General features: G+C 44.9%; 3 protein-coding genes across 5 annotated transcripts; 2 read left to right on the forward strand and 1 right to left on the reverse strand.

Moving 5' to 3' along the window:
* The first annotated feature begins 621 nt into the window (after window positions 1–621).
* nit2 (nitrilase family, member 2) lies at window positions 622–5497 on the forward strand. The gene is made up of 10 exons (XM_040128271.1): window positions 622–874; window positions 1042–1160; window positions 1926–2046; window positions 2277–2365; window positions 2486–2579; window positions 2673–2747; window positions 2840–2918; window positions 3269–3367; window positions 3957–4012; window positions 4653–5497. The coding sequence occupies exons 1-10, from the start codon at window positions 847–849 to the stop codon at window positions 4751–4753; spliced, it is 861 nt and encodes a 286-aa protein (XP_039984205.1). The 5' UTR covers window positions 622–846; the 3' UTR covers window positions 4754–5497.
* Window positions 5455–11121, reverse strand: LOC120790580 (ICOS ligand-like). 3 transcript variants are annotated; one of them, XM_040128269.1, is made up of 7 exons: window positions 10734–11121; window positions 9215–9823; window positions 8787–9110; window positions 8425–8709; window positions 8153–8329; window positions 5668–5750; window positions 5455–5505 (listed from the first exon to the last, which is right to left on the reverse strand). In XM_040128269.1, the coding sequence occupies exons 2-6, from the start codon at window positions 9285–9287 to the stop codon at window positions 5677–5679; spliced, it is 933 nt and encodes a 310-aa protein (XP_039984203.1). In that variant the 5' UTR covers window positions 9288–9823; window positions 10734–11121; the 3' UTR covers window positions 5455–5505; window positions 5668–5676. The 3 variants fall into 3 exon arrangements, with proteins under 3 accessions (XP_039984203.1, XP_039984202.1, XP_039984204.1); XM_040128268.1 differs by lacking the exon at window positions 5455–5505 and having other exon boundaries at window positions 5544–5750; XM_040128270.1 differs by lacking the exons at window positions 5455–5505; window positions 9215–9823 and having other exon boundaries at window positions 5546–5750.
* On the forward strand, window positions 11096–14712 carry gtpbp6 (GTP binding protein 6 (putative)). Its single transcript, XM_040128266.1, has 10 exons — window positions 11096–12140; window positions 12213–12350; window positions 12443–12513; window positions 12604–12734; window positions 12896–12966; window positions 13082–13240; window positions 13352–13560; window positions 13714–13862; window positions 14184–14336; window positions 14417–14712. The coding sequence occupies exons 1-10, from the start codon at window positions 11705–11707 to the stop codon at window positions 14541–14543; spliced, it is 1644 nt and encodes a 547-aa protein (XP_039984200.1). The 5' UTR covers window positions 11096–11704; the 3' UTR covers window positions 14544–14712.
* Window positions 14713–14746: the final 34 nt, after the last annotated feature.

Raw genomic sequence — 14746 nt, forward strand, 5'->3', positions numbered from 1 at the left:
TTTGCTGTGACTTTTATCAAAAGCCACAATATAACAGACCTTTCACAGAGTTAAATCCTCATTTTTTGCTCCATCTTGGAAAGAACAAAGCAATGGTTGCTGGGTATTAAGGAGTAGAGGAGGCAAAAGCAATGCATTAGTAGCTCTCATTTCTTGCTATTGTAAACAAGTCCCAATGGAACAGGAATTTCATGTTTTCTCTGTTATCCCACAAGTGGGAGGTAGTGGCCATGTCTGAGCAGAGACAGGTATGCAAATATTTCTGCAAAGATAAGAAGAGCCCATAGCAATATAAAGAGTTTACCCTCAATATAATCCATAAGAAGAGTTGTAAAGGGCCACGCATTAAAATGTTTCGTCAGATGTAATTCTAGCTGATGTAAATGCAGAGTAAATTAACCAATTGTACACGGATAACACCTGCGAGCTTGGGCCCTGTGTCAATTTTGTCAACTATGTTAATTTCAGGCTAATATTTGCTGCTGATCCGGTCAACCAATGAGGAAAGACTCGCACTCTCCCACTGAAACTGGATTGGCGGCGAGACGCCCACCCGCTGGTGCGGTAACCACGTCTCTAACCTTCACATTAAAAGGGCCTGAATTTGTATAAAGACGAGCGTTTGTCGTAGAGTGACTTTAAATACGAGGAATAATCGAAATACATTTCCAAATGTTTATTACCATTTGTTTTGTATCGTTGTGTTTTGTTTCACCGGACCTCCCCGAAGTCGCAAAGCCGCTATAGACTTAATGCAGGCTCTTATTTTGAAAAGCATACAGCCACCCGGAATCACATGCCCTGCCTGCTCTGGACTGTGAAACCAAGCAGGACTAGTCTGCATACATGTCCACTATAGCAAAAGCAATGTCCAGTAAGTGCAAAGTTCTTTACCTTGTGTTCTGTTATGTATTCTTATGAAGTTGTAGCAAACTGATACGATAACAACCGAGTGCCTTTATAGTGTCCAACGCCTCCTTCGAGTGCTGCACAGTCATGAAGTTTTGGCACAAATACACTGGCGGCCCTTTGTCTTGTCAGAGTTCCGTCTGGCTGTGGTCCAGCTGCAGGTGACGAGCGTCAAAGCGGACAACCTGAGCAGAGCCCGGGGGCTGGTGAAGGAGGCGGCGGGTCAGGGCAGCAAGGTGGTGCTGCTGCCGGTGAGGAGGAGGCACCCCGAGGGAAGGGAAGGGGAGGGGAGGCTGGTGCTGGATCATAACTTTTCCTCAGTCTGCCTCGAAGCAGCTCCCTCTCATGCCCATATGCAGATTTTAAGGGTTATTGCTGGAATTCTTCCTCCTGTCCATACTGACTGTGAGGCGACCCCGTCCTTCAGCAGTCTAGGTTAGACAAAACAAGAGGACATCGTCCAAAGTTAGGGTTTTTAACGCAAAATGCTACCAAGAAGAGGGAATTTCACACAAGGAAGGGGTCTCTTGACGGCCAGTATGGAGGTGAGGAATAACGGGCCAGTAACATTTTCGGCGTACATAAGAGCAAATGAGTTTTGTTTTAAGACAGACTTGGAAAAAAAGGGAACCCATCCCTATAAATAGTTGGAGTGTAGTGGTTCCTTTGAAGTTTACGTTCACATTTTGAAAGGGCAAGTTCAACGCGTAGACATGATCCCTCACCAGCCTCCCACCAGGAGGCACATCTGAACAGGTGGAGGTAGAGACCCCGGTCTCTGCAGTGGTGTGTTGCCCCCGTGCCACCCATGCACCCCAGGCTCCTTGGCTAACCTTTAAGATAGTCTGCCAGTACATCTAAGCATAGGCCTGTATTATTGATTAACAATTCAGGGAAACACTGGCGGGATGTCTAGCCAAGCAAATCAAATTCCAAAGTCCTCGTTGCAGGATTCAAGTGGCAACTCACTTCTTGCTGTGAAAACTGATGCTCTCTCACTTTGGTCATTGATACAGGAATGCTTCAATTCTCCATATGGAACCAGCTTCTTCTCTGCGTATGCTGAGAGGATCCCAGGAGAGTCCACCCAGGTGCTGTCAGAGGTGGCAAAGGAGAATAAGGTGTATCTAGTGGGAGGTAGGGAGGCACCTGTGGCTGTACTGACCTACATACTGTACCCAGTCGTAATTCCAACGTGGAAAATCATAATTACGATAACCCCGATATGACATGATTGCGGCATATTTAAGGCGGAAGCAGGGGAAGTGATATAACGGATCTTGGACAATATACTGGAAAAAAAATCAAAAAACCTTCCACATTTTTGTACAGTGGAGGAGTGAACTGTGTGACTTCTTGTTCCCCAGGATCTATCCCTGAGGAGGAGGGCGGGAAGTTGTATAATAGCTGTGCGGTGTTTGGTCCTGATGGAGAGCTGATACTTAAACACAGGAAGGTCTGTGTGCATGAAGTATTTGGTTGTTTTTAATTTGTTTACGTTTCTCTGAGAGATCATAGCAGGGCATGAGCAACATCAAAGTCTGTCTCTTCATCTGAAAATCTTTTCTCTGCCAAGATTCACCTCTTTGACATCGACGTCCCAGGAAAAATTTGCTTCCAGGAATCTGAGACACTGAGTCCAGGCAACAGTTTGTCGATGTTTGAAACGCGTGAGTGACGTCTCCTGACTTCCTGCTTTGTTCCCCTGCAGCCGGAGGAGCGTCATTTTGATCCGTTTGATTTCTCCGTTTTTCCTCCTACAGCGTTCTGTAAAGTGGGTGTGGGGATTTGCTACGACATGAGGTTTGCAGAGCTCGCACAGCTCTACAGCAGGAAAGGTAAGTTGCGGAAGTGACGGTTCACATGGCATTAGATATGCTGTTTTCACTGTCGTGCAAGACAGCTGATTGGGTTGTCCTTTTGTCCTCAGGCTGTCAGCTGCTGGTATACCCCGGAGCCTTCAACATGACGACTGGTCCAGCGCACTGGGAGCTCCTGCAGAGGGGGAGGTCAGGCTGAGACTCCAAGTCGCCATCCGAAATCCTTTTGAAAACTACTTATCGCAGTAAACCCTGTATCTTCTAAAACGGTTGACTCATCTCAATCATATGGCAACAAAATATTCCCAACTGTGGACTGAGTACACCCAGCGTCATGAAATATGTAAATCGTAAAACAAAGGGACACAGTATTAACTGTGCGAGACAAGGACCAAATAGCGGAAATAGCTCAAAGCCTGCAAAGCCCAAAGTTTGTCTAATACATCATATGAGCTGTTGAAATCACTGTACTCGTATGCTAATCTGTTAATGATACCACCCCTAGCACTACTGCAACCCTGTTGCTGTCTCCTGTGCAGGGCGCTTGATAACCAGGTGTACGTGGCCACAGCGTCGCCTGCCAGGGATGAGACTGCCTCATACGTCGCCTGGGGTCACAGCACTGTTGTAAACCCATGGTAAGAAGCAGGAACACGTTGCCTCATACGCGGGATTGTCAAAAGGAAGAGAGGAAAGCATGAGGGCGGAGAGGATTCATCATTTTACTAGCTAACGTGGAGCCAATTTCAACTATGTATATATCGTCGGGTAATTTAATTGTATTTGTAAAATCTTAATTTGCAAAGTAACTCCTTGTGAAGCACATGCAGTGGAGTAAAACGTACAATATTTCCTAGGGTGACCAGAGAGCCGATTGATTAGCATATGGATGTAAATGCCCTGAGTGTCTTACCCCACTTTTTCCTGTCTGTCTTCACTACCCCTATAATACAAGCATAAAAGTGTCCAAAAGATATTTTTAAAAATGGCAAGAAAAATGTACTGAACTAGAAGTATAAACTGGCATAAAGTGCGAATACTCATGTACAAGTCAAGTCAATTTGTCCTTAAATACCCTAAAGGTATTTGGTGACATTCCACTACTTCAAAAAGCAGTAGTGAGTCTCCTTCTCCCATGATTACCATCTACATCCTGCACCGTCTGTCTGTGGATATTTTTAGGGTGAATTTTGCAGAGTTGTAAATTATTACAATCTCTCGCTGCAGGGGAGAAGTCATCTCCAAGGCGGGACCAGAGGAAGCCGTTATTTATGCCGACATCGGTGAGTGGACGAGCGGTTGGCTCGTCTCTGCAGATTTCTGTCAGACGAAACAAACAATCCTCACAATCCTCCAGTTTTCTGGCGTCTTTGTGACGAGCTGCACAGAGGCACCGATAACATCTTGATGACGAGCCACTTTGTTGCGGTGTTGGCAAAGTGACAAGGGTAGGCTCAGGGTGCCACGTCATCTGTTTGGTCATGTCAGGCGTGATGTCTGGAACACCTTCGATCAGACTGTGAGAAAAATGAGTGTAAGGATGCAGCTTAGTGCTGTAAAAGTGTGGAGGGAGGGGGTTACATTTTTAGATGAAATAAATTATACTAATTTACTCTTCTCTTGTTTATGACTGGAAATACTGGGGTTGGACACAATAAAAGCAACACCTGTACTATAGTGGATAATACAGTAGGACAAAGGCTTTGTGTCAAAAGTCCATAATGTTCACTTTTATAGACACTGTGTAAAACAGGTGTTTATTTAATTTCTGTTGTAATAATTTAGTCTGTCCGCCCCTTTATCTACCAGGGGAATAAATAAATACAGTGCAACAACAATGCTAACTACAGACTGAAAAATGACGCAGCGGAAACACGCTTCACAAATGTAATGAATGCAGTCCACTTTCTGTTTGCACCCCAGACCTGCAGTATTTGGCCGACATCCGGCAGCAGATCCCAGTCACAGCTCAGCGTCGTGACGACCTCTACGCAGTGACGTCTGTGCAGGAAGGATCGAGCTGAACGCTGTGACCTTGAGGATTAGGGTGCCAACGTACCAAACACAAGCTAAGCATCAGATCTCTGCCGCAAACCCGTCGTCTTCCTCCGTGAATCGCAAGACTCTTAATTGAGGAAACGGGAAATGCAGCTGGGACGATCACTGATGGACTGATTCCCAATGATTTGAGCGCAGTAATGCCGCCGACTTCTTAAGGATGTGATTACTTTCTTTTAAAGTCTAGTGCTGAAACAAGTAGTAGATCAACAGAAAGTTAATGACAGTTTTGATGAGCAATTAAGTCGTGTATCAATTCTGGTTAAATCTTATCTAATGTGAAAACATACCTCTTTTAATCTGCTTCATCTTATTTGTAATTGTACCATTGGCACTTTTTGACTCAATGCTTAGTCGAGACGAAAAAAGAGATGGATTAGTCAATCAAAAACAATCAATAAATAACATCCACAAGAAATAAATGTCAATATCAAACGAGTGAAACTATTCTTACTGGAATTATATTCATCCCTGTACACGGTACCAATTATTTTTTCTTTTTTTGGTTGGTCATCCATTTTGCTTTACTTTGGCTGATGAAAAATTTTGTCGACTGTGGCTTCAGAGATTTGAAATGTATAAAATGTTCAGTTCTTCACTGTCATATGTTCTGCCATGATGTAAAAACATGAATAGATCTGTGAGGTGAAATAAAACAACCCAGGTGTGGGCTTGGGAATCTTTACTTTATTAAATCTTGAAACACAACAACTCCTCCCTGTGAATAAATGGAAAGGAAGAACAGAAAGTATACTTACATCTACATGTTCTGTATTAAATATTTAGGTGGTGAACGCAGTGGTTACAACAAATACATGTTTATAAATCAGTGCTCTGTTGCCTAAGGCTTAAAAAGTGACAGTTGAGGAAGATTTATCACCTCGAGATTTTAAACATCAGTCTCCTCTGGCTCTGGCTTCATCGCTACGGTCTCCTCCCTATACAGATGTCGTCTTTTGTATCCTGAAGACAACAAAGGCTCGTGTAAGTGATAGCACAAGGTTTTCTGTAGTCACAAATGCATGGTACACTGGATTACATGTTCCACCTATGTTTAAGGAATGCTCCCGTGACATTTTCTGTACCAAATGTAAAGAGAATGCACTGACGGAAACTGGCTGCTCAGGATCAATCAGGAGAAAGACCAAATCTAGTGATAAACAAACCGGATTCAGAGCCTGATTAGGATCAATTACATACATAAATTCATGCAGTTTTAAGGATGGTAAATACTGATCTTGAAAATGAGTGGTTACCAGATACTGTGGTTATAAAAAATGATATATATATTTCTTTCTGATTTTTCTCTCATTTTTGCTTTTGTTCTTGTGAAATATTGGATACTTTCACCTCTTCCTGTCTCTAAAAAAATAAAATAAAAAAAGAAAGTCATTCTTTGGTTGAGCTGCTTATAACGCAAGTGATGAGGTTTTACAAATATACAGTACATACCTGAATTTTAAAGGGTCACAGGCCAAAAAGGTTGAAAACCACTACACTGAGGCGTCTATATCATTCTGTATATCTCTCCCTGCTTCCTACACAAGATAATCTTTTTTAAAAATTACATCCTTTCAAAGCCTTTTACTTTCTCTAAACCTGCTCCAGTTTAACCATTAAATCTACACAATGAATCACAAGGGGAGGAAAGTGGCTGCACTGTTTGTCTTTGGGCTGAAACATTCAAGTATTTTGCATTTTTGGCCACAAAATTTGGCCAGATATGCAATTCAACACATAATGTATTTAGCTTCACATACGGGTAACAAGAAAGAATGTGTTGTTCAAGTTTACACCTGACATTCAGACATAAAGTGAAAAAACACTGGAACAATAATAAAAAAGCTGAGGAGATAGAAAGAAATAAGAGTCTAAAAAAATTCATGTTGTCACCCAAACTCTAATTCCTTGTATAACTTTCACATATAATCCTATATAATACTGTGAAATACTACAAAGATGTAAAATGCAAATTTTCTAATTTCAAGATGCAAGGTACTTAATGAGTATTAAATTAAGCTTAATTACATATTTAAATGCAAGGTATTATTTAAGCTGTCCAGCCACATTTTATGGCTATAATTAATTTCTGCTGTATGGAGAAAACAAGACAGAAAGAGTTTCAGAGTTTAAGTAAGGTTCACTGTAGATTCAGGTGAACTGGGGACGATTAGTGAAGGATCTGGGGCCAGTTTTCACAGAGACAGACTTTGACTATGGCTTAAATCACCCTAATAGTTAGACTTCAGATGGACATCTAAATTCATAGGTTGAACATAGCTGTCTCGTTTTTGACCATTCAATTCCGGGGAAAAGAAAGAAAACTGCTCCGCGCCATCCGCTGCAGCAGAAAATGTTTATTCGCAGCTGTGAGGATTTTAGGGGGGGAAATTCAGTGAAGAGTGTAAAAATCGCTCTGGTTGTGGCTGAAAGCCTCAGTGCAGTGCAGCCCCTTCCCTCATGAGGCAGAGCTCAGCACTTCTGCGAGGTCATCAGTCGGGCTCGGGATAGTTTCCCTGGACACAGCAAAATGACCGATGATGACCTCACGGCGGTATATTTCCAACGCTCTCTCTTTCCCTTCCCATTACTCGCTCGTCGTTTGGTGCCACTGGTCAGCTGGTGTCACTGATTGTTACCATGGGAACGTTTGTTCATAGTTAGGGGGTAGAGTGGCAGACCTTTTATGCTTAAAATATCTCAGTCTATGTTAATGTGAAACTGTCTTAGCTCGCATTACGATAATCTAAGAACAAAATTACGACCGGTCCGAGATACCTGTGTGACACGGGCCCTGGGTTCTAGATTAGAGGTAGGGACTTTAGACATACCGTCAAAAAAGCTCCACCATGGCGTTGAACTTTAGAACACGTGAAAAAATGGCTTACAGTTGTTTCTCGGGAACGGCACCTGTCCCACATGGAAGCAACATCCAGGCAAAGTTGAAGTTTTATTTGGGAATAGTGGAGACTGTGAGTGCGTTTATTTGCACGCTAGGATCTTGGTTTTGATCTTCCTCGGGCGTTCGACTTTTACATGACACACGAGACACCTGGTTATTCATATCCCTGTACCACTATGTTCTATACCAAGAAAGAATGTTCTTTATGTGTCACGGTATCCTGGTTTCGATAGGAGTACTCCAGGTTTCTGGAAAACCAGGATATTATGTTTACATGCAAAGAAACATAACCAGGAGACTCCAAAAACCAGATCATCACCAGAATACCGGTGCGCATGTAAACGCAGTTAATGTGGTATAGAAGGTTCAGCGCAGCAGGGCAGCAGCCATTTTTGCCTCTGTGATGGCTGATCTGTCCTGTAATGTTATTAGAAATGATATGTCACTAGCAGAGGCTGCCTACCTCTTTTCAGGTGTTTCCGATTGTATTCGTCCTTCTTCCTCTTACTTATCCTGTCCAGGTGGATCTGATAGGCCACTCCCGCAATCACCATGACCCCAACCACCACACAGAGAGCTGTGCTGAAGATCCACATGGCCTTGGATGCTCGACTAACCGGCGGGCTGCCCCGCACTCCATCTGTGCACCACAAGAACCAGAGATTAGTGAACCGCCTGTGACTTACTGGAGGGTTCGAGGCCTAATAACTGAACGGGCAGCTATCAATCGCTCACAGCTGGTGGATGTCAAGGTTTGGTTCATGGACAGGTTCTGTATGATGCACGACACTCTGGAGTCTTTGGAAATGTTGACCATCAGGTGGCTTGTGACGTTGTAGAGACGGGAGTCTGGGAGGGATGCTGCCAGGGTCCTCACGGAACCTTCAGGGGGCTCCTCGGTGTCATTAATGAGCCAGTAAACAGCAGGCTCCGGAAAGCCACCGCTGGAGTGACACAGGAAGGCCGTCTCATCTTCCCGCTCTGCTTCTTCCCTCTGCAGCAGTGGGGGGCTGAAACTGGCTGCAAACAGCCGTCAAAGACAGGAGTTAGTTTCCTGAAATATTCCTCTCCTTACTTCCTATGTGTTAAACACTGACCTGCTATTTTGAGGCACACAGTGCACAGAGGAGCACTTTGATTCTCCCCTGAAATGATGAACAGGCTATAGTAGGACTGGTCCTCTTTGGGATCAACTGTGGGCAGTTCCAAAGACAAGTTTCCGGTCAGCGCAGCGTCAGCGGAGATTGCTGCGCTCTCGGTGCTCCATTCCCCCACAACGCCATCCTCTTCCCACTCCGCTCTGAGCAGCACTTCATCATCTCTCCTCCACTCAACGGAGAAATTCGCAAAAGTTGACAATTCCGGGTAAAAGCAGGGCAGTGAGACCGGCCGCCCGACCATGCCGAGGACACAGTCTTGCTCTGTAAATCAAGAAGTGAGGCAGCACAGGGAAATCACCGGTTGAGTATCAGTAATGGTGGTTATTCCAGGGTCTGATCTGCACTAGCAGACAGAGTCATCTTACCCAGACAGGCGCAGAAGCCGAGGAAGCCGAGGAAGCCGAGCACCAGTCCTGTGCGCCACAGTGCCACCGGCATCGCCCGCTGTGGGAACGACTGAGCGCGCAAGACGCAAAAACGGCTCAGAGATATTTTTGCTTTGTACTTGACAAAACAAAGACTCGTCTATTACTGACTCATATACCCGTCTACCTCTACTGTCCCGTCTCCTGCCGGTCCCCTTTAACAACCTCCAAGTCAGACGCACACTCCTCTCCGCGCCGAAGTAATTTCGCTGCCAGTCATGTTGCGGCTTGTTGAACCCAACCCGGGCTGTCTCTCCTCTGCTCGGATCTAAATGACCAACGTTTCCCGCCGACGGATTTTAAACGTGCAAAGATTCCCAGAAAGAGAAACCTCAACAAAACAAAACTAAAAGAATAAAAAAAAAAAACAGCCTTCCCAGTTTCCATGAGCACAGGTCCTGCCAGGAGCCATGGTCCGGAGACAAGTCCAACCTGTTTGACTTCTTCTTAGGTCACACACACCCACACCCACGGGCTGTGATGTAGGCAGTATGATACGGCACCCGACGGGGGCTCAGACGTCCAAAGCACGCCTGGGACCGGAGTCCTCTGAAACACACATCAAATGCTACGATTGGGGCCGAACACCAAACTTTCCCTACTCACCGAACAGCCAAAGAAGTAAAACGGTTAACACACTACCTCCACCAGATCTCTAACATTGGACGTAACATTTGCATTTCGCGTAGAAGATGATATTGAATCGCGCAGGAAAACATTTTTCCTAGCTTCTCCGATTTTCTCCGTTTTCGTCCGTTTTTCCGGGACAATCTTCGCTCATGGTTGTGCTCGAAAAATACCCCAACTCTCAACTCTTCAAAAGGATGGGATAAGGTGTTATTCACACAGAGGTGGATTGTATGAATCTCCTGTGTGCGGAGTATTTGACAATAACTGGCCGTCTTCCTAAAACCCTTCATTCAGGAGTAATTCATAGAAAAAAAAGTCATTAAAAAAACACTTGACTACTCGGAAATGTTTTCAGCTTTCACTCACAAGACATTTATCTCATTTTTAATTTAAAACGTTTTAATTTTAAACGTTTTTACTTATTATATAATTTATTACTTCCTCGCTATGTACTCGTTTTACTTCTTACGTGGGTTTTATCTGTGTATTTGGCAGTTATGTTTTCAGTTGTATGGGTGTGAGCTAATGTCGTGTTCTCAGATGCTTGTTTGAATTTTTTATTTCAATAAAAAAAAGGCTTAAAAAAAATCCACAGGAGTGTAACCTCTGCCTGCTCATAAACATACAGTCATATCCCCAGAAAAATAAGAAACCGACAAAAAATGTTCAAATAAATTGATTTAACGCAGGTGATATCCAGACAAAACGCTCTCTCCTCAGACACAAGTTTATCAAACAACTTAAGTAGCTAGATGTTGCTTTACTATGATAACTTAAAGTGACACTAAACATTTAGTATAGCTGAAATAAACTGGAAATGAATCATTACCTTCAAAAAAGTCTGAGATGAAATAGACCATGAGCATGAAAATATGTTTCCAAGCTAAATTAGGAATGGGGTCACGGCGATAAAGCTAAAGCTAAGCTAGCACCGTAAAACAGATTTTACAAAAGAAAGAAAGACAATTGAGTCAAAATGAAAATTAAACTTCGGAGATGTAATTACCCTGTAGTCCGCGAGGGGGCAGATCGTACCTGTGAGATTCACAGTGAAACGCTATATTTTTATAAACGTTATTTTTTTTTGTTGCTTTTATGTTAAAAGGAATTGAATGCACCGTGTAGTAATTGGTTTCCATATAACCTGCTTTTTGCTATAATTTTTTAGTAAAGAGAGTAATTGGTGAGAAAATGACGAGGGAAATGACATAAACAGGAAAGACGACGACGACGACCGTATGAATTGATGGGCGAGTGATGTGTGTTCCCTGAGTTGAGACTTCCAGGCAGCTTCTCCCTCCTAAACTGCGTAAAAACGCCTCCTCCAGTAGGATTCAACCAGGGCCAGATCCATACATTTAACCTCCTGTAGTCTAGCAAGTTTGGGATCAGTACGCAGCCCGGGAGGAAACGCCGCCTGGGTGTCGTCATCAGGGACAAAATGGCACTTTAGTACGGCCCGAAGCTGAACCATGACACACCGTTGTTTTTCTCAGCATGCGTAGCTAGCATGAGATCTATGTAGTGCGTGGAAACAAATTATTTAAGACAGTGCATCAACAATAACCACGGCTACAATAGGTGGCAGTGTGAGCTGTCCAGCTGGTGGTGACCCTTCAGTGAGCAAGAAGAAGAAGAAGAAGAAGAGGAGGAAAACGTCAACAGTCGCGAAGGGGGACCTGGCTGGTCGCTGTCCTCTAGCACGATCGCTGTCAGTAGTCTACATTGTCTGGCCAGAGATGATTGTGAGATTTAACCGCACCCCTCATGATAGCGGTTGAGACGGCCTCCTGAGGCAACATGGCAACGCTGAGGAGGATTTACTCGTGGTTACCACTCCTGCAGCGGGCCTGCACACGGAGCTGTCAGAGAGCAGCAGCGGGAGCAGGAGCGGCGGCGGCGGCGGCGGCGGCCACCTGCAGCCTCCACCGCGCGTCTCACCACGCAGCTGCGGCGACCGCCCGTAAACTGCAGTGGCTGAGAGGCGCGCCCCCCCTGCGGTGCCGAGCGTTTGCGCTCTCTGCGTGCAGATTCAAGACAACGGATGCCTTGAACGGGGGACGGCAGGCGGGCTCAACCGAGGAGAATGACGGGGATGGAGATTTCATCGAGGACAGTGAGGTGGAGGAGCTGTTCCAGCAGCGGGTTCCCGCGGGCATCGCAGGGGGACAGCACAGGGTCTTCATCGTTCAGCCTGATGTGAAGTGGGGGAGCAGGAAGCAGCGTCTGACCACCGGTAACAAGACAGGCGTGTAGATATGTGAGTGTGGATCAGGCCAGGGGGTTTGTTTAACTGCTTTCTTTGCAGCTGAGCTGATGATGGCCGAGGCCGTGGGGCTGGTGAACACTCTAGACAACTGGAGAGTGGTGGACAAGATCATCCTCTCCACCAAGACACCAGAGAAGAAGAGGATATTTGGCAAAGGCAATTTCCAGTCTCTTACAGGTATTATCCACTTTCAGTCTCCACCTGTGGGTCTATGCATTGAGCCAACAGGTGTGTCTTAATGTAACTCCTCTGTGCTTTCACCCCCTCAGAGAAAATCAGACAAACAGCAGGAATCACTGCTGTGTTTGTGAATGTCGAGCGTCTGTCGTCTTTGTCTGAGGTGAGCATGTCTGAAAATCGCCTCCTGGCTGCGTATAGAAAGGTTTCGTGCGCTGACACTTGTTTTGTTTTTTTTCTTTCATCCATACAGAGGGAGTTTGAGGAAGCCTGGGGGGTTAAGGTCCTTGACAGATACTCGGTAGTCCTTCACATCTTCCGCTGCAACGCCAGAACTAAAGAGGCCAAGTTACAGATCTCTCTGGCCGAGATTCCCTTGTTAAGGTAACTTAAACTGCTTTAAATTTTCCATTATTGAAATATTTCTGTATTTAGTGGCTTTTTTCCCCGCCATACTGCTACCTAGTGGGGTTTAAAACACCTTAATCTGGCATCATGATGCCATTGTTTTTCTTAAACAACAACTCTCGCTATATCACTGGCAGGTCTCGTTTGAAAAATGAAACCGCAAACATGGATCAGCAAGGCGGGGGATCGAGATACATCGGCGGTTCAGGTAGTGTGGCATCGCTACACCTGAGTGGCACACCACAAGTTACACGTCTGCCTGCATGGGAGTTATTGAGCCGCCCGGCTGGAGCAAAATTCAGCTCGGTGATCGGTCCTTACAGGTGAGACGCTGTTCGAGGTCCAGCAGAGGCTGCTGAAGGATCGCGAGATCAAGATTCACTCAGCGCTGGAAAAACTGCGGAAAAAGAGGCACCTGCTGCGATCCCAGCGCAAACACAGAGAGTTTCCCATCGTCTCCGTGTTGGGATATACAAACTGTGGTGAGAGACTGGAAACACACAACACTTGCTGGTACTTTGTTTTGATATTGTTCAACCAGGTCTTCAGTTTGCTGATTTCCCCCCCTCCCCCTTCCCACATCGCCTGCTCAGGAAAAACAACTCTGATCAAAGCGCTGACTGGGGATAGCGGTCTCCAGCCCAGGAACCAGCTTTTCGCCACCCTGGATGTCACCGTCCATGCCGGCCAGTTGCCCAGTCGCATGACTGTCCTGTACGTCGACACCATCGGCTTCCTGTCCCAGCTGCCCCACCAGCTCATTGACTCCTTCTCTGCCACCTTGGAAGATATTAAACACTCGGTATGTACCCGATGCTCCTATCAGGGTTGTGTGTGATGAAATGTGGGGTGTTTTGATCATGGACTATCCAAAGGTTCAGTGTGACTGGTTTTCTGAAAGTATCTTTCAGGGTAGAGTGTGTTGACTCAGTGCTTGCGTTTCGCATACTTCCAGGATCTGTTGATTCACGTCAGAGACATCAGTCATCCAGAGACGGAGAATCAGAAGGTGAACGTACTGAATGTCCTCAAGAACCTCGAAATCCCTGACAGGCTGATGAGCTCCATGATAGAAGTCCACAATAAAACTGACCTTGTTGACAAGTAAGAGCATAAATCCTGTTACACCTTCATGTTTTCAACATCGGTTTTATGACCTTCAGAGATTTTTTAAAGCCCTGTTAGATGTAGGAGGTCCGTTATATGATGGGTTGAATTTCTCACAGCAGGACCTTGTATGGTAAAACCACAAATTTTAACTTCCAACAACTGAATGCAGGACATAAAGTGCCATGTCTGACTGTACTCAAAACCATATAAGAAATTCATAATTCTTTCATACAACATTATGTTGACCTATTGTTTTTTTGTGAGCAGTTCTTGGTCTTTAGAAGAAAAACAAAGTGTTTTCTGTTTCCCTTCCAGCTATCAGTCTGCAGAGCCCGACGCACTGCCCATATCTGCCCTGGAAGAGCAGGGCCTAGATGAGCTGAAGAGAGCAGTGGAAGGAGAGATTGTAAACTCTACTGGAAAACACATTTTAGATCTCAAAGTTAACCTCAGCACTCCTCAGTTAAGGTGCGAGCTGTTTATTCTCACTGTGTTTTCATGTTTAGAACAACAAAGCATCCGCAGTAAATGTGTGTCTCCATCCACAGTTGGCTGTACAAAGAGGCCACCGTTCAGGACGTGGAGGTGAATGCAGATGAGGGCTCGGCTGTCGTCAAGGTCATCATCAGCAACGCTGCCTACGGACGCTACAAGAAACTGTTCACAGGCAGATAGCAAAGCAGGGAGGAGAGCAATCTTTCCCCCTTCAGGACAGCAGCTCAGAATCAATTACTGGTCCATGTGGATCAAGAAGCTGCAAACTGTACCACAAATGTTTTTTGCTGTGGTTTTTTTTTTTAAACTGTATGTATTGTAAAGTATATTAAAATCCTTAAAAATGCAAGTTCGTAAAAGAATGCAAATTTTTGTTAACATAT

This window comes from Xiphias gladius, chromosome 6, assembly GCF_016859285.1.
Source record: "Xiphias gladius isolate SHS-SW01 ecotype Sanya breed wild chromosome 6, ASM1685928v1, whole genome shotgun sequence".
Taxonomy (NCBI): domain Eukaryota; kingdom Metazoa; phylum Chordata; class Actinopteri; order Istiophoriformes; family Xiphiidae; genus Xiphias; species Xiphias gladius.